At 50.9% G+C, this 24,745-nt stretch overlaps 1 protein-coding gene across 3 annotated transcripts; it reads left to right on the forward strand.

The window, feature by feature from the left end:
- Nucleotides 1-2,120: 2,120 nt before the first annotated feature.
- FBXL18 (F-box and leucine rich repeat protein 18) lies at nt 2,121-20,850 on the forward strand. 3 transcript variants are annotated; one of them, XR_004781224.2, is made up of 6 exons: nt 2,121-2,602; nt 3,568-3,768; nt 4,683-6,223; nt 8,771-8,989; nt 18,703-19,314; nt 20,541-20,663. XR_004781224.2 is itself a non-coding variant. In XM_035563379.2 (5 exons), exons 1-5 carry the CDS (start codon nt 2,372-2,374, stop codon nt 20,695-20,697), a joined length of 2,349 nt encoding a protein of 782 aa, XP_035419272.1. In that variant the 5' UTR covers nt 2,121-2,371; the 3' UTR covers nt 20,698-20,850. The 3 variants fall into 3 exon arrangements, 1 of the variants encoding a protein (XP_035419272.1); XR_004781225.2 differs by lacking the exon at nt 18,703-19,314 and adding an exon at nt 13,433-13,631 and having other exon boundaries at nt 20,541-20,637; XM_035563379.2 differs by lacking the exon at nt 18,703-19,314 and having other exon boundaries at nt 20,541-20,850.
- The last annotated feature ends 3,895 nt before the right edge of the window (nt 20,851-24,745 follow it).

Genomic DNA, 24,745 nt, shown 5'->3' on the forward strand with positions numbered 1-24,745 from the left:
GCATTCAAACACGACTCGTCTCCTCGTGGAAGTCCCCTCTGAGGGCACAAAGCCTCAGCTTCATAAAAAAATGGGCTTTCCGAGGTGTCAGCTCGTGGATGGGACTGTGGCTGGAGGAGGAGGAGTTGTCCTGCTCTTTGAAGTTGGTCTTTGCAGAGGGATTGCTGACCTGGAGCCTGCCCTGACTTGCATTATACCCAGCTGTAATCTACTTTAGCAGGCCTTACCGCATTAAATCGTATCAAGCGCTGAAAACCACTTACAGCAGTGGAGACAGCAGTTCACCCAAGCACACCAAGTGCTCTGGCCACTGGGCTTTCGTCATGCTGACAAAAAAATGAGCTGTCCAGACCGTATCAGTGTTAAGAACCAGGGGAGAGAAATGACCCAAGAGTTTTCCTGAGGAAAAAAAAAAAAATATCACCAGGTCAGTACGGCCATGAACAGTTAAGAGATACTGTACAGGCCACTGTATCTGGATATTAGCACTAGATTTGTTTGTTTGCCCTCTTGGACCGGGACAGCATGGTATGTGCTTGCCTTCTTTGGGCTAAGAAAACTGCATTAGTCACAGATGATCAAAGTCTGCTCTGAGACAGCCCAGCAGTGAAATGAACTTGTCTTCGTGGGAGGTTCCCATGTGCCAACACTGGGACGAGCGTTCCTGAACCAAGGTGCAGCAGGGAAGGTTTCTCCTCTCACCTGCTGGCCAAAACCATCACGAGAAATGCCAGAGTTCAGCGTAGCTGTTCGCTTCCTTCCTCCTTTACAGCCCATCTGATGTCCTGCTGCCGCCTGGTATTCAGCCTCATGTCTTATCAACACCACCACATTGTTCATCGCTTGGTGGGTCATGAGTCGGAGCAGCTCCTCTTACAACTGCTGGGAGCCTGGGGAGGTTCTTTAACCTATCTCAGATCCCATTCGGGGCTGGCAACAGCTGTCTGGTCCACATACGCCCCAGGACTGGAGGGAACCCATGGCTAGTCCTAATGCAGGCTGCTCCAGTCAGTCTGGCTCTCCAGGCAGGGCTTTTACTCTGCTTACGGGCCCTGCTCTTGATCTTATTTACATTTGCACTGGAAATGCAGGTCTTTCTCCACCCCGGTCTCTGCTTTCCCCGATGACTGCAAATACGGTAGGTTGGTATTCAGCCCAGATGTCAAACAAGTCAGTCCTGACTGCAGGGCCTCTGGATTTAATTTGACATTATCTTCTATTTAACTGAAACACATGACAAACAAAGCAGGTACCGATTCTCTTATTGAGGCTCTCCCTCATCTAAGGGCTAAGAGGGGGTTTCCTCTCCAAGTCCAGACCCTGCTCACAGACCTGGAAGCAAAACAGGTAATCAAGACCTGAGGCACTTGATATTTCTAAGCCAAAACGCCAATCCACCACTAATCTCATTCATGGCCATAAATGGCAACGATCAACCAGGAAGAAAGCAGCAACCTATTCATCTTCCTTTGTGGGTCATCTTTAAAACACATTTTCTATGAACAAAATTCCCCAAGCACACACGTAACTGGAAATTCCAGCGCTCTAGTCCTGTCTGTACTTGAGATTTGGGAAGAGGAGCTAACAGCAGGAGTGCTGAGCCAGCTGGTCCCAGTGGACGTTGCTCTATGCAATGGCTGCGCTCGCAGCACCCCCGGGTGACTTCTGCACGGCCCCCCCCGTGTGGAATTTGCCTCACACCTGCTGCCAGGGTGAGGAGATTCAGCCTCGTCAGAGCCCAGGTTACGTTCATTGCATAAATGACCAGTGAGGCTGAAGCCAGCTGGTTTATATAAGGGTTTTGTAGTGAGGGTGGATGCTTTGGAGGGAAGGGGTAGTAGTGATGCCCCCCCCCCCCCCCGCCTTGTTAGGATCAAGTCCTTTCGTGCTCGGGGTGTCACCCCAAGCTGCTCCCAGCCTACAAAACCACTATGGACAGGATCATTTGCCCACTGCCTGCACTGAAGAGCAGGGCACTAATCCAGCAAATGCCCCGGAGGCTGCAAAATACCCCGCTGGGGTGGCCGGCCAAGCCCTCTGTGCCCCGTATGCTGCTGCCGGCTGAGTCACGGCTCAGCGCAGGGCGGATTTTCATTCTGGGAGCAGCCTCAAGGTTTCGTGGGGCGCGGGCCTGGCGTGAGTCAGCCGCTGAGGTGGCGGAGGAGACCGAGAGGAGGCACCGAGAGGCTGCCCTGCTCGCTCGGCTCCCGACACCTCAGCACCACCAGACTCGGGCAGAAGTGAAGAAACCCGCCGCATGCAGCGGGACCGTGCTTAACTTAACCTCAGGGCCGAGCCCTGCAAGCCGGGGACCGAGCCCCGAGCCCCGCACCCTCCGTGAGGAGGACAGCGCCCAGCCGCCACCCCCAGCATGGCGGCGCCGCGCTCAAGATGGCGCCGGGCGGCGGCCGCGCCGTCCCTGCGCTCCCGCCTCAAGATGGCGGCGCGGGGCGGTGGAGGAGTGGCGAGCCGCGGAAGCCGGGTCATGGCAGCGCCGGAAGAACCGTGCGGCGGCCGGGCCGGCGGCGAGCCAGGCCGGGAGGCGGCGGGTTTGAGCGGTGCCCGGTGCGGCGGGGCCGCCGCCATGTTCCGCTGTGGAGAGGTGAGGTGTGGAGGGGCTGCTCCCCGTCCTCCGTCCCTCCGAGCGCCGGTTAACCGCGGCCGGCCCCGGGATGGGGGAAGCCGGGCTCCCCTCAGGGGTTGGGGGTGAGGTGAGCAGGGCTGGAGCCGGCCCCGGGGGTGAGGGGGCTCCCCGCGGGGCTGGGCTGAGCACCTGGTCCTGAGGGGTCGCCTTCCTGTAGGGATGCTCTGAGGGGTTTTCTGGGTGATGCGACGTGGCACCAGAGCACCCCTTTCCCCTGTAGGGGCTGGCATTGCGTTAATTTCCACTCGAGCTTCATTACAAGCAGGGTTTAAGTCCAAAACCACCACCTCGGTGCGATGGGGTGGGCTGGGGGCCAGGCAGGGGCCTCTTGGGTGGTGATGGAGGGATCGTGGGGTGAGGGAGCAAAAGGGGTGCTTGAGGGGAGCACAGCCATCGGTGATCGAGGTTTGGCACAGTTACGGCGTGATGTGTTGCAGAAGAGCTAGGGGTAGTCTGATACTGGGCTGCAGGTTGATTATTTCTTGATTATATATGAACAGTTACGTAACTTGTAAGGTTATTGGAATGGATTGCTCTTAGGGGAAAGATGTGGGAAGGGATTGCTGGGTTATATTCTGAAAGAATCAGGGAATGACGTTTTTCCAGTTGTAAAATCAGTAGCAGAAGAAGAATGAAGGTAAATGCTTTATTTCTTAAGCAGTCCATAGCAAAAGAGTGACTGAAGATACTGTGGCTTTGCGTGAAGTTTTGCACTACCTCAGTATTGTCTTTTAAGGGAGAGGTTTTGGCTTCTCAAGGCGGGTGGGAGTATTTAACGATTCAAGTGGTTCTGTTTTATCTCACTTTATAAAACTCGCTTTATAAATCCTTCTGAGACACAGGGTATCCGTTTTCTCACAAGCTTTGCTGAAGTCTGTGAACTGGTAGCTTTTCTTTTTTTTCTTTTTTTTTTTCTCTTTCAGGAGCTTGTAAGTGGGGAAAGTGAGGAGGAAAATAATGGTGTCAACCTGATGGAGTTCTCGGATGAGATCCTTTTGCACATCCTAAGCTACGTCCCTTGCACAGACCTTGTCCTGAATGTCAGGAAAACCTGCAGGAAACTCGCAACGCTTTGCCTTGACAAGAGTCTAACCCATACAGTTTTACTTCAGAAAGACTATAAGGTGGGGAGAGTAGCTTGCTTCTTCTGTTAGCTGTGAAGACAAGTCTGACTTCCGAAAAAATGCCAAGAAATAGAACACTTCAGTGTGTCTGCATAAATGTCGTGCTCTTGAACTCTGAAAAAAAAAAAAAAAACCAACAACAAATAAACAATAAACTGTTTTATAAAAGCATTTGTTTTGCAGAATGCTTTGTTAGGACAGCTCTGTGTTCCCTTAGTTAGTTTTCACTGATGGTATTTTATATATTTTTTCTGTTCCTGGAGGCTAAAATGAAAGTAAACTTGACTTGCCATTTATAGCTGCTTTTGACTATGGTTGTATGAAGATACCATTTTCCCAAAATATATCTTCCATGCTGTTGTGCAAAGAAATCTATATGAGCAGAAAAACTTGTGCATGTTGCTGTCAGGCATGCAGTCAGCTAAGCCAGAAAACGTATATGAGTTGTAACAAAAATAGAGCTTAGGAATGAAGGGTGATACGTGTTATGAGGACCGTGTCGCCAAGCGTAAGCTTCTCTTCTTCATTTCCAAAAGAAAGCGGATGAAGGAGAATGAAAGCGTTCTTCTAATTTGAGTTTCCGTAGGTAGATAATTCTGCTGAAATAGTTTTGCTGTTAGAAAATGGCGATTGTCCTCCATTCCGCTGTCAGCTGCTGAACAGATTTTGGCCTCACAGTCAGTAATGCAGAACTGCACAGACTGAGAAGCTAAAGGAAGGGTAATCTTAGGAGGCCAAAGCATGGCAGATTAAGCGGTGTTTTAATGATTCTTAGGCTGTGCTAGTGTTCTAAGGCCCTTGGATGAACCACATAATCTAAGTGCTAGTCAGTGTTATCCCCATCTTTAGATGGGAAACTGAGTCAGTGCACGCTTGCCATATATCTCATTGAATCTGGTTTTGTTTGAGTACAGGTAAACAAAGACAAAGTGAAGCAACTGATGAGGGATATCGGAAAAGAGATTTACCAGCTGAACATGGCTGGGTGCTATTGGCTGCCCAGCTCCACTATTGATCATGTAATACGATGCAAGAACCTGGTAAAACTGAACTTGTCTGGGTGCCACATCACTTCTCTCCGCCTCTCAAAGATGCTGTCCGCGCTCCAGCACCTGCGCTCCCTGGCAATAGATGTAAACCCGGGTTTTGATGCCAGTCAGCTAAGCAGTGAGTGTAAAGCCACTCTTAGCCGTGTCTCGGAATTGAAGCAAACCCTTTACACTCCATCATACGGTGTTGTTCCATGCTGCACTAGCCTTGAGAAACTGCTGCTTTATTTTGAGATCCTTGATCGCTCGCGAGAAGGTTTTATGCTCTCCGGGCAGCTAATGGTGGGTGAGAGCAACGTGCCCCATTACCAGAACCTTCGTGTCTTCTATGCCAGGCTGGCTCCTGGCTACGTTAATCAGGAGGTGGTGAGGCTGTACTTGGCGGTGCTAAGTGATCGGACACCTGAGAACCTGCACGCCTTCCTTATTTCTGCCCCTGGTAGTTTCGCTGAGACGGGAGCCACTAAAAACCTCCTGGACTCCATGGCTCGCAATGTATGCCTGGATGCTTTACAATTGCCCAAAGCCTGGATTAACGGCTCGGGGCTCCTGCAACACTTGAAGTTCAACAACCCCTTCTACTTCAGCTTTAGCCGATGCACCTTATCTGGTGGTCACCTGATCCAGAGAGTTATTAACGGTGGGAAGGATCTTAAAAGCTTGACCAGTCTGAACCTCAGTGGCTGTGTTCACTGTCTGGCTCCAGAGTCCTTGTTCCGAAAAGCAGAAGACGACATTGACAGTAGCATTCTGGAAAGCCTGGTAGTGTCTTGCTGCAACCTGAGACACCTCAACCTCTCCGCAGCTCACCACCACAGCTCAGAAAGCATAGGGAATCATTTGTGCCAGCTTCTGTCCAGGCTAAAGCACCTACTCTCGCTAGCACTACCAGTTTGTTCCATCACAGACGTTGCTGCAAACATGGAAAAGCCTCCCACGCAGTCTAATGCGGTGCCCCAAACGTTTGGAAAGAAAGTCAGGGTGGGCATACAGACGTACCCGAGGAACTTAACGGACCAGGCAAATCAGAAGATAGAGTCTTCGGTGTTCTGGACTCTGATGGGAAGTCTCCGATTTTTGGAAACCTTGGAAATAATAGGGTCCAGTTTTTCCTCTGCCATGCCCCGCAATGAGCCAGCCATTCGGAACTCGTTGCCTCCTTGCGTCCGGGCACAAAGCGTGGGGGATTCGGAGGTGGCTGCCATTAGCCAATTGACTTACTTGCAGAGCCTCACCTTAGCACAGCTGCCAAATATTATTACTGGTTCTGGGCTCGTTAGCATCGGATTGCAGTGCCAGCATTTGCGGACTCTTTCGTTGGCCAACCTGGGCATGATGGGGAAGGTGGTCTATATGTCTGCTCTCATGGACATGCTGAAACACTGCAAGTGCTTGAGAGATCTCAGGTGAGGGGCTGCCATCGGACATCTCCGTTTTGTTTGTGGAGCTCCAGAAATGGAGCGCGTGTTTGTGTAAAAACTGCAAGTGTTCCTCTTCCGATCGCCCTCCGTTCAAAAAACGGGTCAAAAGTTGCTGTAATGGCTTGAAAACCGGTTATTTTCTTTCCAGAGTTGAGGAGCACAGGAAGGCATCTCGTGCTGTTCTCGAGGGCTCAGGATATGCCTTTTAACCAGTGTTTTAAGTGCTTAAAGTCTCTGTGCTGCAACTGCCTTCCTTTTAGATAAGAAAGAGTGAACGCAGCATATTTGGGAGCTAACTGTCAGGGCTAGGTTAAATGTTACATGCCTTTGCTGACTTTTTGACTTTGTGTACACATACATCTCTTAAACTTCCAGGATGGAAGAGGCTCCTACCATGTCTAGATAACGTAGAGCCCCATTGCAATATTTTTCTACCTTTGGCTTATATTTTAAAACCACCTCTCTTTTTTTAAAATGTTATTTATTTTTAATTTTATCTTTTCCCTCCAAATTGGTTTCTGTTGGTGAAACTGGCAGACCTGTGAGGTCTGGTCGTTATCTATTCACAAAACAGGTCTAAAATGCCCAAGAACAGTAAAAGCAAGGTCATCCTCTCACGGTGCATGCCTGTGATCACAGTTAATTACGGCGTGACTAAAATCATTGCTCGTCAGCTGAGACTGGTGTTTGTGGGCATGATCCTAAGCCGTCGCACCAGTGAAGGGGTAGCTAAAACCCCTCTTGGTTTTTCCTTGTCTAATGCTTCCCATTTGCAAGAGGCGAGGAGCATTGGTCTCATCGCAGGGACAGCAGCTGTCAGAGATGCTGTTGGAGATTCGCTTGCTTAATGGCGCGGGTCATGTGCATGGATATTTATTTATCCTTGAGCAGGCTAAATGCCCTTGGAAGAGCCGAGATGTGCGGAGGGAGGCTTGGGCGTGCAGTGCTGCTTCTCCCAGCTCGGCCCTGCAGCTCCCAGAGCCTCTGAAATGGAGGCTGTGACCGCTGAAGATGGGAGGCAGCGCACAGCCTCCGCGAAGGATGAGCAAGGGAGTCTCCTTGTGACAGCCGGGCGTTTCAGTGGGAGCTGCCGTGGTTTCTCGGGCAAAGCCTAAGGTTTTAAATAGGTTTAAAAGGTTTTTAATATTTAGCGCTTCCTCCTGATAACGCGCTTTTTTCATTTAACTAATTCTCTGGTGCTTCTACCCCTTTTCCCCTCCCCGCTTTCCAGGCTGAGAATTAGTTTCAGAGCTATTCCAAAGCAACATTGTCATCTAGCGAGCGAAAGGCAGTATTGCAAGTATTTCTAGCTGCAGGGATTAACCCAGAAACCTGCTGTAAGGTTGCAGGGGCTTCTGTGCTTTGTCCTAAACTGATAGCGGACCAGTAGTGCTGCTGAAAAATTGGAGAAGCTTCCCATTTCCTTAATATTCATTTTGAGCTATTGCTCAAGGAGCTAGTAGGCTGTTAGGGTCTCTTCAGGCATTGTAAACTGACCAGCAGTCTCGGACTGAGACTCTAAAACAGAATTTATCGACTAACGGGATTAAGTTGCTGAGATACCCCCACATATTACAAAAGCCTGTGCAGAGATTATCCCAATCGGGCTGGGGCCGACAGCTTGTTCCCACCTGGTGGATTAACCTTGGCAGAGCTCTTGGCCCCGCTGACCCAATGACTGGGAATCTCGTGTGCTCTGAGGTCCCGCAGTAAACCCGCTCGGAGCAGATGTGCTCTCCTGGTGGCGCCGGCCCCGAGCAGGTTTTGTGTCCTGCAAACTGGTTTCTGCGAGGGGGGAGGCATTCGGGTGTGCTGCTAGCTAAAGCGCAGACCCCTCGTTGGGGATATCCAGGAGAGAAAAATCCAATCTCTGCTCCCTGGGCTGAGTATTTAAGGTAAAGGTTGCGTCGATTCTCAATAAAGTGGCGGCGATTTTTTTCCCATCCTCTGACCAGGCAGGGCTGGGGGTGGTCACTGCTGGCTCAGAGGCACGAGGTCCGTATCGCCACGTGCACGTTGTGAGTTTTTCGTGCTTGCTTCTCTCTAAGCAGTAAACTAAAGCTTAACCAGATCAGGGGTTGGTGCGCTGGGGCTGGAAGTCCCTAAATCCACATCAGCTAGTAGCTGTCAGCCCAGCTTTTGCTAGCTGTGTTTGTCCTAAGACCGGAATCAATCTGCTGCTCAGGTTTTGGACCCACCTTACCCAACGTGCTTTTGTGGAAACCTCTCGGAAGCGGGGTTACTCGCTGGCATTCTGCAGCGTAGGCCCTTTCTGCGTGTTTGTCCCCCCGACCTTCAGCTCGCATCGTTCGAGCATAGCTAGCGTGCGGGAGGTCTGAGCTTGCAAAGCCAGGATTTTGTGCCCTACCGCTGGCACCAGCAGGTAGAAGCCATCACGTGTGTAGGTGGAACAGGTGGGGGGACGTTGGCTGCTCCATTTGCCAAACCCGTGTAAACGTGCCGCCTTCTCTCTCGTCTGAAAGCGTCCCAAGCCCGAATTGCCCACTGACTTGTTTCTGCTTACTCCCGCAGGCTGGAACAGCCCTACTTCAGCGCGGGCGCCCAGTTCTTCCAGGCACTGAGCCACTGCTCCTCTCTCCAGCGGCTTTGCATCGTCTCCCGGAGCGGGACTCTGCAGTCTGACGCAGTGATGTCATTCATGGCCAACTGCCTTGAGGTCATCATGTGCCACATGTTTATGGGAGAATCTCTCACCGTCTGCAAAAACCTCCAGCAGTCTATTGTCCGGAGGTGAGTGCGGAAAAGGGGTTGATGTGGGATTTCTGGAGCTGCTCAAGATTTATCTCCCATTTCCTCGCTTGCCAGGGTTTATACGGCTTGGAGCACTTGTTCTAAGAAGCTAATAGGTACTGTGTAACTGCTTGGCGCATGAAATAGCCTCTTATTTTAATAAGAGTCAATCAGTGAAATATTTGAAGGTATTGTACGAATTCTTGATTCCGTTCCCACCCGTGTTCTCTGCGGTTCCATCAGGGCTCAGCTGAAGTCGTGGATGTACAGCCCCATCATAAATCAAATGGCACTTCTCGCGTAAACAAAACATCTGCCGACGTTTTAAGTACTGAGAGGTTTGACCTTGAAGCTTTCCTCCTTTCCCACAAGTGACTAAGATAATTCTTCGTCCTCTAATCACTTGTAAATGTCACTTACTGATAATCCCCTGGTAGTACAATTCAAAGCCTTTTGAAAGGGTTGTTGCGAAGGGTTTTTCTTCGGCGGGGGGTGGGAGGAAAGAATTGGTACAAACTGCCTTTGCATGTTTGGCAGTTCTTAAATGCATTTTGCTTGGCCCCTTGCAGTGTTCAGAGGCTCACGTGGTGGGAAACATTTGTGTGAGCCGTGAACTGCATTTGAAAAGAGAGTTTTTAATTACTCCTGGCATTTTGGAATCTAATAGTGGCAGTCATCTAACAAAATATTTCCCATGCAGCAGACTTCCCATTATTTTTTTTTCTATAAGGCATTTTCTCCTCCTTCGATCTGTTTTCTTTGTCACCTACTGTTGCTTTGCCCTGTTAAGCTCTAACAAAAATTTCAAATCGCACGGCGTTATCACTGCGTCCTAAGGGGTGCTCCTCCCCCCAGCCTTTCTCCAGCTTCAGACTGACTTATTACTCTTGGCTCGTTTCCGAGGATCAGATCCAGAAGAGCCTGTGACTACATTAGCTACCTCTCGAGCTGCACACGGGATTGCTTGTTACAGCCTCTAGAAGGCTCCGTGTTCTTTTGGGACGGTGACTGTCGGAAACACCTATATGAATTCCTTGTGATGTGACAGGGATTCCTTGGGTTTGTATTTTTACAGGGCTTCGTATCTGTAAAGTCAGTCCTGGGTTGATTTTGGTAGTGCTTTGAGGATCCTTAAAAAGAACCAAGAATCCACGGTTTCTGGTTTTTATTCTGCCCTCCTCCCTGAGATGCCATTGCAGCACTGGCCAACGTTTTAATGTCTGCTTACTGAGCAGAAAAATGCTGTTCTGCAGTCTCTTCCTCCTCTCTTTCTCTGTTGTGTATGGATTCCCACTACATTCTGTACCTCTTAATAATTTAAACCCTGGGAACTTTCCAAAGAGCAGCTGATGCCTCATGAAAATGTTAAAAACTGCTTTTATATTTAGCAACAGTTCTGGCTGTCATACTATTCCTCTCCTTTTGTATCTTATTAATAGAGACGTTTGTATGAAAACAGAATTTTTGAAGTTCTTTTTTCTGAGCAGAGCATCTGCTCCCACTGCAAATCCTGCACCTGAAGTCATGATCCCCTATGACATTCTAATTGGTGGCTCTGGAAACGATTTTGATGTCACGTAAGATTATGACTTCAGGAGGAGGAGAAGCAGTGGGAGCAGCTGCTCTCCTAAGCAACAGAGATCCCGTTCTCATGCAACTGTCTCCAGTAATAACACGGAAGGAACAAAATACAGAAAATGATGTGTAAGCAAAGCCTGGGGTCTTCCACGAGCCATCAGCGAGCCTTTAACCACGTGATTTTCCCAGCGATCCTGTTCTCGTCCTTGCGTAAATGCCCCTCCAGATGGGGGTCAGGAATTGACTTTCTCTTGACTGCGTTTTATCTGCTGCTCCAAGGGCAAAGAGACGTGCAGTAAAATCCTTGAGCGAGCTAGTTCATAACTTTAACCTGTGGAAAAGGCTCTAGTTCATACTGCATGGCTTCCTGTAAGAAGGTGCTGCTCGCACGCCTTTAATCCAAACTTGAAATTGGAAGGGCCCGTCGGGCAGCAAGTTTGAAGTTAGATATCCTGTGCCAGAACAAAAGAAGGTGGCTTTTCTTTTTTTTTCTTATTTTTTTGGGGGGAGGGATGTGTGCAGATGCTGCGTGTGCAGGGAAAACATGAGGGATGAGTGGGAAGGAGGAGGTGAGAGCAGGGAAGGCTTCTTTGCTCTCCTCCCTTGGAGCTGGGGGAATGGGTTTGTATTCCTCAGGTCCCACTGCGGGGCAGAGTTCCTGTTGTGGGGCTGCAGAGGTGATCTTGTTTAGGCTGAGAGCAGCCAAGTGACTGCAGCTTGTGGACAAAGATAGGGCTGAAATTACCCCCGTTCTCCCAACGCCTCCAGAAAGAAGAAATGGGAGCAAGGGGGTCCCTTGGGCTGGGCATATGCAGGAGTTTGCTGCAGGTGGTAGGGCTCGGAGGGCTTGAAAATACCATCCAGTGCCGTGCAGTTCTTTTTCAGATGTGGATTCACAGGAGGGTTTGGCTCACAGAAGAGGCTGGGACCGATTTGGGGAGAACAGACCGGTTTCTACCACGGACTTGTGCTGGAAGGTGGCATGTGCACAGGCTACGGTGATGGGAGCTCAGGTGTTGACCCTCCCGCTCCACACCGATGGCTTAAAGCCTGAGCAGATTCTCAAACTCTTCCCCTTGTCCGTAAGATAGGATGGTATTATCTATTTCTGCTCTACTGGCCTGCAAAGAAAGTTGTTCTCGTGCCTTTTAGCCTCGTGACGGCTCTAAACTAGGCCTTGTGCTCCCCAGCTTTCCTGTGGGCAGTCTTCTGGCTGAAGCTCGCTGCTATTTCAGAGAGGTTAGTTCTTGTGTTTCAGTCCGTAAAAAGCCTCTGATTCAGTCCTGCCTCTTTTGCAACGGAGCACAGTAAGCGGAAGAGAATTTGTCTGGAGCCCTCATCAGCAAACAAGAGGCTTGCAAGGGCAAGGTCTCCTCTGAGCCTTGGAGAGGACGGTTTCCCCCTGGGCAGATAAATCATTGCAGTGTTCTTCTTTCTTCTTTCTTCTTCCACGTGGAGGGGAGGGGTAATCATCTTTATGGTTCAGGGACATCCTCCGTGCACATGAGGAGGGCCCAGTGATTAGAGAGGGACATGCGGCCTGGGTGAGCCGTGTCCACTCCCCTGATCTGCCTCAGATTTCACATACCACACTGGTCTCGGCTCACAGTTTCTCTGTAAAATGACGTTTCTTTCCCCATCACATGGTGCTCAGCTGCCGCCGTACTTCAGATAGTAGCGGATCTAACAACAGTGTTTTCCTTTTTGTGCTTGCACCCTAACTTTGCCAGAGTGCTTAGCTAAAAGCATGTGCTGTCTTCGCTTAAATAACTCTTCTGTTAAACCCACTGCAGCGTCACTTCCAACCCACTAAAATACCACAATGCCAGGACCCACGGTTGTAGCTCCAAGTGTAACCCCTTATTTTTTTTCTGTGCAAAGAAAATTCCTTGAAACGAGAGGTTTTCTTCCTTCTGGGCAGAGCTGCAGTGCGGGGATTCTTTCTAAATGGTTGCAGGGAGCTCCAAGTCGGTCTAACCAGGCGGTAAGAGGAGGGGGCTTGCTTCAAGCAGCTTTCCCCGAGGGTTTTCACGCTGTTATTTTGTGAAGTAGTCAGTAGATGGAGCTGTGACCTACGGAAGGTGTCCCGCTACTCTGTCCTGATGTGTTGCATGCTAAATAATCGCGTTTATACGCTTGTATTTCTCTGCCCCAAAAATCTTGCGGGAAAAGGAATTTGGATGGCTTCAGCATTGCGCTGCTGCATGGCGCGGTCAGCGGGCACCGCACAAATGTGCACAAGTTGCTCTCCTGGCGGAGCTTGCCAGCAGAAAATAGGCTGGAAGAGGGGATGGGAAATGCTTTGGCAAATGTCCCCTTGGCCTCAAGGACAGATTTGATTTTCCAGTGTGTTCCTTTAGAATTTTTCTGGTTTTAGCTTAAGGGTTTAGATAGCTCCTATCATTGTAGTGATTTCAAGGACTCTGCAGTACCAGACAATACAAGCCTGCGAGAAGTCCTTGGAAAAACGCCTTGGAAAAGATCGAGAAAGCAACAGTTAAATTTAAAAGAAAACAACAAAACCCACCACAAAGCAAACCGAAAAGCCTCAGAGCATTAGGGATTCTTCATACATAAGGGAAAAGTGTCAAGGCGTAGAGGTGAGTTGTGACTTAGAGAAGTGCAATTCAAGAGAATTTGGAAGCCGTGGAAGATGGCGTGGTCAGAAAGCGAAAGATTGGGGGGCAGCTCAAGTGTGTTTTGGGGAGCTGGGTGGGCAGCTTGGCTCGCCTGCTCACATCTCCCGGAGGCAGGGAGAAATCTGGGAGCTGTTGGGAGAGGGGACAGAGGGTGGGATCCTGGTGCAGCATCCCCTGAGGGCTGGCAGCCCTAGCTCAAGCTCTGTGCCTTTGTTTCCCTCGCCAGGCCGGCTACCTGTCTGCAGCAAATGGCTCTGCAAAGTCCCTCTGTAATGCCACGCCTCGGGATCTGGATGACTGAGGGTTAACCGGTGCTGGGAAGTGCAGAGAATTCTAATGTTTTAGGACAATCTGCCTGTTCTGGGGATCCAAGACATGGAGGAAGAGAAATATTAACTTAGCCCTCCTACTTCTGCCAGCGTCAGGTGTGAGCAGCGATTAGTTTGATGTGACTTTCACAATAGGACTCCTGCTACTTTCCAGGAATAGCTATTTCAATCTGAATTAATCTTACTATTCAAGCGTTTGTCGCAGGGAAAAATTCATAAAATGCTTGTTTTTTTTTTTAACATGAAACCCTTGGCTGGATCTCTCCTTTCCTTCAGCTGCTGATTCTGGTGCCCTGCGTGGCTGTGACAGCCGTGCTGCTCGCTGCAGCACCCTCCTGGGGTTCAGCTGCAGAAACGGGGCTTCCGGGTGGGAGCTGGGGGGTGAAACCGAGTATTTGGAAAATGCTGAGCGAGCCAGACCCTCTCCTGGCATTTAGCATAGGACTAAACTATTGCAAATGAATTTTTGCTCACATCAGTGCTGAGTGTGTCCCCCCACACCTTGTTGCTATTGCTCTGAAAGCCCCTGCAGTTTCTTTTTCTAGCCAACCGATTTATTCTCCTTGTTTGGATTCTCACCGTGGGCTCAGCCTCAGAAGAGCCCTGTTTGGTGTTCCTTTCCACTTGTGGATGGGGTGGGAGGGGGCTGCTAGGGCAGTCGGGGAGTGCGAGCCCATCTTTGAATTCTGCAAAGCCCTCCAGCATCCTGCTGCAGTTGTATCGGCGCTGCAAAAAGCTGGTATTACCACCCGGGGCTTATTTGAGATTTCCATGCTGGTTTTTGCTTCCCTTCACCACCGTCTCTTCCTTCTGACCTTGAAAAAGTCCCTCTCGGTGCAGTGCTGCTTTCCTGGATCCCGGAGCCAGCGCGGTAGCTGCCAATCCCACTCCGCTAGCCTAAGCATGTTGCGGGCTCAGTCCCCGCGTCTGATTGCAGAAGACTTAATGTATCGCTGGGCTGGCGGAGTGAATCATTAGCATCCTGCTCCAGCTTTCATTGTCTGTTTCATTTCCTGCTCTTAGAAACCCCTGAATCATTCTGTCACGGGCTGAATAACAAACTGCATCCTTGTCAGCTCGCCTTACCCAAGAATTCGTTGGCGGGCTTGGCGACGGCTGACTCCGCTCGGGGTGTGGCCCCGACACCTCTGCTTCTGCCAGGGATGTTGTTTAAGGGTGGGTTCGAATACTTCGCAAGCCAGCACAGCTCGTGGGGCCACCCCCAGCCTGGTGTATTTGTGTATCTTCTTTTGGGGGGGGTACTAACATAGCCCCTTCTTAAATGCATTCCTGTGGCTAACCCGAATGACTCGTTCCAACTACCAGCTCGCGTGTTTCGAAGGGAGTTCAGTCCCGAAAACCTCCTCGGGGGAAGATCGCTTTGTGCACCAAGTGGCTTTCAGGCAGCGCCCTCCTCTCTCACTTGGCTGGGAAATAAAACTGGAGTAGCACCGTCATGCCTTCTCCTCGCATGGGTGTAAAAGGCTGAACGGAAGCATTAACTGCAGCTTTAAAGCATTTCCATAGTAAAATAAATCTAATTGAGCAGTTACTGCAGTTGCTTTTTAATTTGTGGAAGAGATTAGGAAATAACTTTCAGCTTGCTCTGGCAGAGCACTCCCCTAGGACGTGTCCTGGGCGCTCTGGCGTTGCTCCTTGGGTTCTCGTTCCCTCCCTCTCTAATTGTCCGGTCACATTTGACTGATGCAGAGTTCAGCTGGCAAAATAACGTAAGAAGCCCAGTCTGGAAGCATTTCTGACAAACCTCAGCTCCCGGGAGAAGTGGTGGAGTGCCATTCATGCCTTACAGAGGGAAACCACGGTGCACAGAGGTAATTCCCCTCTACTCGTGGGGTGCATCTGGCGTGTGTCGCTTCTTGTCCGGGACACGATGCGGTGGCAGGGGATGCTGCGTTGGAGCTGGTGGCAGAGCTGTGTGCCACTGACTTCCAGAGTCCCGTCTGTGCCCCTTCTCGGGTTGGAGGCTGGACTGATGGGGCTCACGGTGAGTGGAAACGCTCTCTGGGGGAAATATCTCCTTGTGTGGAGCTGGAAGCAACCTGAGGAGTCACAACTGCTTTCCTAGGGGACTTCAGAAGTGTGTTTCTGGGATTAGAAGATGGAGTCTGCACGACACCAGTGCTCTTGCAGGGTTGGAAATGGCTCACTGCGGGCATTTCTGCCCCTCTTGAGAGCCCTTCGGGGGCCGGCTGGGTGGCAAGGATGCTCCCGGCCGACAGAGGAGGTGCCTGGGGGAATCCCACCCGCAGCCCCTTTGGTGTGCCTGGAAGAAAAAAAAAAAAAGCTCCGTTTTATGCCCTTGGCAGTCGCTGTCAATAAGGAGAGAGCTCCTGCAGTTCCCTGGACCTGAGATCCGGGCACAACTGGCGGAACAAACCCGAAGTGTCCGCCTGGCCTTCCCGCAAAGAAGAGCGAAGTGCCTGGCTGTGCCTTGGGTGATGTCCCCTTGGGTCATGTCCCTCGGCAGCTGCTCCCGCTTGCCCTGCCGCTTCCTCCCTTCCACCGCGCCGTGCTTCGGGGATGGGAGTTTCCAGCCTGGCTCAGGTACGTTGGCTGAAGCTTCCAAGACAGATGCCACGCTTGAGCTCCCCGATGCGAGTCAGTCTTCCAGCAAAAACAAACTTACGCCGTGCCTGGCGGAGGATTAACAGGGGTTTTGTGCGTGCGGGTGGAAGAGCTGTGCGCAGGGCAAAATGTGAGCCGGTCTGCGTTCTTTTCCCTTGGGAAGCTCGCTCCTGATGGAAGCAACGCTCCAGCCCATGTGTGAAGTCTAAGAGGAGGAGGGAGGGGATATGTGGCTGTAGCAGATTCAGTTGCTGCAGCGAGTCGTGCAAACCAGAGTCCAGGTCTGCTCGGTCCCCTCTGCTTTGTTCCCCCAAATCAAGCTTCTCCCGGTTTCCTTCCTTACTTTTCCTTTCTAGAGCCTCTTTTCCCATGAGCTTATCTCAGTTCGTGGAGTTTAAAAATCTGGCCTCCATCCACTCCCGCCGCGTCGTATTTCCTCGTTTTATCCGGGGTGAGTTTCTTTTGTTGCCAGTGCTCAATTACACCACCTCGCGTGCCCTCGCCACCTTGCCAGCAGTTGCGAAGTGGGATGTGCCGAAGCATCTGAATTTAGCACAGGGCTTTTCTCAGGTTTCTCTGGAAATCGCAAGGGGAACTACATCCTTCGGTTCCAAACACTGCCTTTTCCCATCCTTAGGAGTAAGAGGAGGTAAGTTTGAGCAGCTCCTAAGGTAGCAGAGCTGTCATCTTCTGGGCATTTGTGGTGCAGACAGATACAGCGGGGCACAACCCACGGCTGCGGGCTGCCTGCTGAGGTTTTCCTCCAGCTTTGGGCTGCCCTTTGGCCGTATCAGCAGGTGGAGTTCGGGGACTCATTGGCTTCCTCTGCAAAGAGCTGTCTGAAAGCACACACCGGGAGTGTTTGCCAGGAGATAACTGCATTCCGGGGAGTGACTCTTTTGTCTTGCTAAAACTGCGGAAATCTGATTAAAGTGCGGACCTTGCTCTAGACTTTTTCCCTTTCTTTTTGACTTTGTCCCTGACCTACATATTGCATCCTGCCACGCTGGTTGGAAGTAATTGAGACCGTAGTGGTAGGCTATTTACCAAGCTGTTCACTTGAAAATAACCTTCCTGTGTCCAGTCCACACCTGTTCTGGGATAATTTTGGAGGCAAATAACCAAGCGCCGTTAACCCTTTCAGCTACGTGCAGCCTGTTCAAGGTCTGACCGTAGTGTGATGTTACACCAGCGTTGATGCCGGGAGGAATGCATGAAGCAGGCTACACTATGATATCTGTTTTTCAGCTCCGTGGATGATTCCAGCCAGCTGCTGCAGCCAGGCCCACAAAGTGTCCAGATCCCAACTGGGATTCTTCAGAGACCTCCTTGTAAAAGTTCCTGCTGCTGGATGTTGGTTTGGTGTTGTGTCTGCTGGACCAGAGGCTATGGCTGGAAAATGTGTGTGCAGGGGGGGTATTTTCTTCGTTATCCCAGTGGTTGTTTCTGATTAAAGGACATGTTTTGAAGAGGCTGCTAGTCAGTTGCCTAGAAAACTTGCTTTCATTTAATTAATCATGATGAGTTTAGTCTGGAGGTTTTGTAGGAGAGAGCAAGAAAGCGTATCCTTGGCTTCTTTCCCTCGGAAAAAAGCAGGGTTTCATGCCTGGAACTGCAGTTCTTTTGTCTCCCCAGGTCGACATCCCTCTCCGTCCTTCAGATTTTCATTTTACAAGCCACGCGCTTGCAGGGGTAGATCCAGTTTGAAGTCCATCCAGGTGTGGAATGAGGAAGAACCGTCAAGAAGATTACAGGAGCTATTCTGCAACTCATTAACTCGATCTCTTCCCCTTCTTGTTATCTCCTCCCCGCGCCCGGGGCCTTTTGAACTAGTGCTCTAAGTGCTTCTCACTTAATCTAGCCCACCTGGACAGGTGTACGAAGAAAGGAATTGCCTTCAGGGGACGGACTAAAGGAGCATAGGTTGCGGAGGGAGTCTGCTTTTGGGAACTGCTAATCCCAGTTTAACATTATGACAGCTGCTCGTTAAAATCAGGGTGTTTTTTAACAGGCAGTTAAAGGAGAGGCTTTGCACGCACATTTAGCTGAGAATAATAGCGAGCCATGTGCATTTGATTCTTTTTTTCTTAAATCACGCAAATTGTACATGGAAAGAATTCTCCGGCGTCAACTTGCTGGGGTATGGAATTTACAAGGTTTGCAGTAACGTACGGCTTCCTGTTGAGGGGGAGAGAAAATCACAAAGCTTTCTTTCCCCCCCCCCCCCTTTTTTTTTTTTTAAGATCAAGTTCAAACCTCTTCTATAAACCCAGCCTCTTTGGAAGGTATACTTACTGCGTTGGGGTTTTTCAGTTGTCGTGGTGGCAGATTGTCGTGTAAACTTGTCTAGGTTCTTGTTTTTATAGCTACGTGTAAGGGCTGCTTATAAACTACGATTTTGTATATGGTGAGAAGGCAGCATGCAGATCTGATTTGGGAGTGCCTATATACAAAGAAAGAAGCAGAGGTTTCTTTGCCTTGGGGGGGGTTACGGTCAGGAAGGCTGCATCTCGTGAAGATTGCTGTTTCTTCCTAGCTGAACTTCAGTAAACTCGGGCTATTAACGTGATTTTCTCCGCAGGACTGTGGTGTTGGATAAGGAACATGAAGAGCTGAGGCAGAGGAGGGACTATCAAAGAGACATTTGCTGTATTTTATGTAATTGCACCGCAGACTTTACCAACTGCCTCCCGGATCAGCGATGATTTGCTGCTTGGTTTCTTGTAGCGCTGGGGAAGTAAGAAACTGCTCAGCTCCTACCCAGGTCTCGAGATCCTCCCAGGGAGCGGTGTCCTTTTCTGCCAGCCCTTAGGCGTGAGGCATGAAGGGCAGTCTGTGATGCAGAAAGATAGAAAATTGCCCCAGGTAGTTCTGTTGCTGGAAATCCTTACTCCTGCGGCTACTTAGGCTCAGGCAAATTAATTTAACCCACCAGGACTAAGCAGCTGAACTCGGTATGGGAATCCCTATGCAACATTTTTGGCAGCTCTACTCCAAATCATTTGTGCACGGAAACATCCTTGCTGTCTCCCAGGAAATGCCAGCCTCCTGTAGCCTTTTCTTCAGCTGTCTGTACTGCTAGCACTTGGGATTTTCCCGTGTGTTTCCAGCAGCCAAATCGCCAGCCATCTCCTCTGCTGGAGGGAAACCTGTCCGTCTCAGTGCTAAAGATGAGCTTCAGACACACATCTGAGTAAGAGGAGCTTGTTTAGCAGCCACCCCTTCTCTCGACCCAACACAACTCGTTTCAGCCTCGAGGGACTGATGCTGCCAGTTTGACTCTGCCTCCATTAGAGTGACACCGAGCTGGCCCTTGTCACACGGTTCACTGGAAACAGCTTGGTGGCACGCTGCTAATAGTCACAAGTGTTTTAATCTTAAGGGTGTAGCCCTTAAGCTATAGAATAACTTCCTTCCCCCTTAGCTTTAAGAGACTGAACTCTTTTGTTGTGCTACCCTGAGCAATGCAATTTCTCTTCTCCCACGTTCTCTTACTGGGCTGCTGTTATGCAGTGTGCTTGCTTAATAGGGTCTTGGGCTTTTTTATATGGCTCTTTATGCATTGTATAAATGGCTTTAGTTCTTGCTGTCCTCTTCCTCTGCTGCTCCTCTCCCATGCTGTCTTATCAGGCCTCTCACTTGCAGGGTCTGGGATTCTCAGTGTGCGCACCAGACCCAGCAGAGGGATGTTGGCAAGAAGAGCTGGGAGGACAGGAGGAGCCTGCAGGTTTTTCGAAGAGGAGACAAAACCACTGGGGCTGTGGATTTAGAAACGGACCCAGAATTCAAGTGGCAAAGAGGGATACTTACACGTGTTGGGGGCAAACTCACGTAGTGCTAAGACAGGTTTCTGCCACTTGTGTTAAACAGGAGGCTGTGTGTGTGTGTGTGTGTGTGTGTGCGCGCTCTTAAATGCTTATCTGCAGATCTGAGCTTTCTAAACTTGCCTGTGCTCTAATTGCGGAGTGCAGACTCTGCATGCAGAACAACGGAGCCTGAGGTGATGATCCCATGCTCGGCCCTGAGGGAATGCCCAGCACTGCTCTGGCCTGATTTTTTTTTTTAACAGCCCTGCAACTTGCTGCTGGTTTGTAGGTGGTTTAAATTGGTGTCACTGGGTACCCTGCTCAGCTGGGATCTCAGAATACCAGTACATTGTGATTTTTTTTAATTTTTTTTCTCCCTCTTCACATCAAGCTTGTGTCAGCTCAACAGATTCTCTGAAAGGGGTGCAAGCCCAGCCTGTGCTCCCCAACGACACACACAGAGGAGAGAGGGAGACCCTGACTTCCAGCTGCCCCCCTGCCCCCTCTGAGCACCCTTCCTTGCCCCCACCGCGTGGTTTTTATCCACTCAATCCCCTTCTGTTTCACCAGAGAATTAGTATTCCTCCTGGCTAATAACCTGTGTCTGATTTAGTTTCCAGGCGGACCGCCCCGCGTTAAATGTCGTCATTTTCCCTCTTCTTCACGAGGACTTGACGGAGGTCATCAGAGATGTCCCCATGAGGCACTTGGATGAAATTACCTTGTTTAAAAGCAGAGTGGCCGAAGAACCCCCCAACCTGTGGTGGTGACTGGTGCAGCATGGCAAGGACGCTTGGAGGGAACACGTGAAGTAGCTTCTCCTTGGCCTGGATTTCCCCATCTTCAGCTCCTGGCCACCTCGCTGGATGCTGTACAATCACTTTAAGTAGGTGCAATTGCAAAATAAAAAAAAAAAAAGCTGTTCCTTTGCAGTGGGGAAACATCTACTGGATAGCGCTTGCATCTGAAAAGCCTGTCTCAAAGGCTTCTGGAATGTGATGAGTGTTTCCTTGTGGTTAATAATGAATTGCTTGGTTACCTTCCTGAAGATTAAGGTAAGAGAACCTGACGTAATAACGCTCTTCCCCCCGTGTCGCCTGGTGTGTTTCCTAAGGGAAACCTGTGTACTTTGGCGGCGTGATTCGTGATATTGGTGGAAATCATCCGTCGCTTTGGTCTGTTTTTGGCAAAGTAGAAAGCCTGAGACAGCTAAGAGGCCCGGATGTGTTGCTCCATTGGAACGCATCGCATCTTTCCTATGTTACAGATGCGCAGTTGTAGTCACACGCACACATGCAATCACAGATATTTAACGGTCTTTTGATTGAGAAGTACCACGAGGACTCTCTTTAATTTTTGAGTAACAACTCCAGGTTATTAGCACCTCGACCGTGGTATGCTCTTGCTGATACGGTTTCCATCAGTGGGCCTGGTGGAAGAAGCTCTCAGCTGTTTTGGAAATCCTTGTCCTAGGGTAGATGGAGCCTGCAGCGAATGAGCTGAGGCTCCTGTCTGATCGAAATGCCGTCTGTCTTGCTGTTTAGATGGGAATGTAGTGTGCCGGTTCTGTCCTTAGGTCCCATGCCTTGAGCTCATGCTAATTTTAGAGACGTTATCAAGTATTTTCACAGTGTGACTTCATTTCAGCTTCTCTGCTCCACAGAACTTCCTCAGGCATCAGTAGTGGTCTGGATCACTTTCATATTGCCTTATTTACTGAGCACTTTTGAAAGCATCAGACAGCTGAACAAAAAGCCGGGTTGTGAATTCCTGGAGCGACGGTGCTGGGCGGCAGTCGAATTTCTGTTTTGCTGGAGTATTTTGTGGTAGAGCAGTGGGTAGGTCCTCTGCAAAGCAGCTCTCACCTGGAGCTGTTTAACTTCCCCACCTGTTACCTCCTAAACACGGTCTCGTGTTGAGCAGTGCTTTTCTGGGGAGTCCCAGTGTCGTCCAAAGGTGATGTCCCCCTCTCCTTGTCAGCATTTTCTGTGCAGGGTGCCACCTCCCAAACGCTCCTCTGTGATCAGCGGTTCATAGGAAGCCTGGTTTGGTGGGACAGATTTGAGGACAAAAAGCATCTCGCAGCTTTGGAGGATTTTTCCCTCCTTACTTCCCCATCAGTCGGATGTGCTGGAAATCTCTTGCTGGTGTAAATCTTGAGCCTGGCTGCAGCAACCTATGCTTGGACAGATTATGGTGTTGATGAGCAGGATAACGTAAGTCCTCTATCAAACATCTGGGCACTGCTAAAACTAACCCTGCGCGTGTTTGCTGCCTGCCCTCAGCTTCTCTCCCTCCTCCACCAGCAGCAGCCTCTGCCTCACCGGCAGCCGGTACCGAGGCCGGTCCGTGCTCCTCCGGGAGCAGCTGCATCTTCCTGCAGCCCAGCCCCGAGTGCTCGTGGAGCAGCAGCGAGTGCCGCAGACAGGACGCCGTGCTGGTGCGTGCAGCAGGCTGGTTCCCTCTCCTTGGCATCCCGCCACTGTTTTCTCTCCTGCTCTCCCAGCGAGGCCGTTCTTTCTACCTCTTGTCACATTGCTCGGCTGTTGAATCCCTCTCTCCCTCTCCAACAGCTTTTTTTTTTTTTTCCTCCTCCCACACTTTAGCAAATCAGATGGACTTCTTGGCAGGCACGCGAGTCGCTGTTCTGTCCAGTTCAGGCCACTTCAGCTCTGCCTGGTTTTCGTCCAGGTTTCTTTCTTGGAATAAATGATGGGGGTTAGGCAGCAAGCAGCGCGAAGCAATACCAACGCTGCTGTCTCCTCCTGTGCCTCTAGCCTCAGGGCAGGGTAGAGGGGAGGCTGAGGGTATGGAGCCAGCTCTCTTAATACCTAAGGGGACCTGTTTGGTACGTGCACAGCAGGAGAAAGGCTGTCCCCATCCTGAACAGGGATTTCCCCTCCACCTGCACGCTGCAGCACCAGGGAGAGTTTGGCAGAGCTGCCAGGGCTCTTGTTGCTGTCCGCTGGAAAATCTGAGGTGGGGGACAGCGGCGTGCAGGAAAAGCCTGGTGCTTAGTGCTGGGGCTAACCCTGTGGCCCTGGGGGTTAGAGCGACCTGATGAGACAAGCAGCACTGGGATCCTTTGCTTGGCAGGGCGATGCCCGTCTGCCTTCTGTCCCGCTAGGCTGGGGCAGATGACCAGGCATGTTTTACAGCACCGTTATCCTGTTGCCTGGAGTACGATGTTTAGACATCCGTATTCCTGCAAACGGGTCAAAAGTCCTGATGCGAACGCTACCAGCTCTGATCGGGGGTAGGAAAGGTCACCCACAGGTGGTAAAGAGAGCACCACAAATAGCGATAAGGAGCTAAAAGCTCCTTCCCCAACTGTGGGCCACCGCTCCCTATCCCTGCTACAAATTCTCTTATGGTGAGTGAGAATTTCCGCTGCTTCTGCACTCCAGGCAGGATTCACCAGATGTTAATAATGTGCTTATTTTCTCTAAGTGCTATTTTGGCATCGGTGTTAATTACAATTTATATTCTGCAACATTTACACTGGGAAAAAGAACCCACCCTAATAGTCCCCGATTGGCAGAGCCGGGCTATTAAACACAGCACCATATGTTCAGAGCAGAGCAGTATATGGGGCTCGGAGACCACTCAGCGCCGAGGCTCGGCGTGCAGCGTTCGAGGGGGAGAGGAGAACGGAGGGACTGGTGTTTTGCTTTTATTTAATAAGAAATTCTCCCCCTTTCCCCTGGTTTCTGTGCCCACCTCTCCGGAAATCTCCCCCTGCTATCCGTAAGCACCTAACGAGGCGATCTCTGAGCCTGCTGATGCCGCTGCCCGCATTTTAAAATAAATGAATTCAATTACCAAAGGTGCCCTTCTCGCAGGAGCTGCCTCTGCAGGGTTCCCAGTCCCTGCTGGCGTTTCGTGCTGCTCTCCAGATCAGCCCTGCGAGCTCTGGGGACCGCAGAAGCAGCAGCCCGTGCTTTGACCCCGACAAGGTGGCTGTGCATCCCTGGGAGATGGATATCCCGGGGCGAGTCCCAGCAGTGGGTAAAATCAAAATTTGTTTGCTCTGTTCTTGTTCAGAGTCTCATTAAGCAACGTGGCTTTTGGTTCCTGTGGGCTGGGGAGGTCTTAGGTGTGAGGAGTGACGGTGGTTTTGGTGGAAGAAGCTTGGTGGGACCGAGCCCTCGGTGTTTCAGGAGGTTTCTTAGGAGTGGAGGTCAGAGGACTGCTCCTCAGCCGTTTTGCCGCGTGGGTTTCAGGGTCTCTTTGGAACGCGGCAGTGGGAAGGAGGCTCTGTGGCACCAGCACTCCCTTGGAGAAGCTTCAGGAGGGTTGGGAGCGTGGTGGCTCCTCGTGGCGGTGATGGTTGGGCAGGAGGAGGATGGAGCAGGAGGAGGCACTGCAGGAGGACCTGTACCTGGAAGCCAGACCCGAGCTGCGAGGCTCAGCCTCAGTTTCCCTACCTGGGAGGAGGGAAGGCTCGCCCACCACGCACACAGGAGCTTGCAGGGTGGGAAGCATGCCCAGGGCGAGGCGGTGCTCCTTTGGGAGCAGAGGGCAGGGCAGGGCTGCTAACGCAGGCTGGCGGGTGGCAGAGCAGCGACCCTGCTCGCTTTAATTCCCGTGACTGCTGCCTCCTCTGCTGGGGCAGGTGAGACAGAGCAGGATCTGTCCCCTTGCCTGGCGGATCACCAGAGGCAGCAAAGTCCTGGGGCGACGTGCAGCAGCCGGCTGGTACGGGCGCTGGGTGCCTCCTGCCAGCACCCCTTTTCTTAGGACGCCTCGGCCGCAGGTCCGTGGGATTTTCCAGTTTGTGCAGCTCATCGGCGCAGAAAGGTTGGTTTGTCCCCCTGG

This window comes from Cygnus atratus, chromosome 15 (genome assembly GCF_013377495.2).
Source record: "Cygnus atratus isolate AKBS03 ecotype Queensland, Australia chromosome 15, CAtr_DNAZoo_HiC_assembly, whole genome shotgun sequence".
NCBI lineage: Eukaryota > Metazoa > Chordata > Aves > Anseriformes > Anatidae > Cygnus > Cygnus atratus.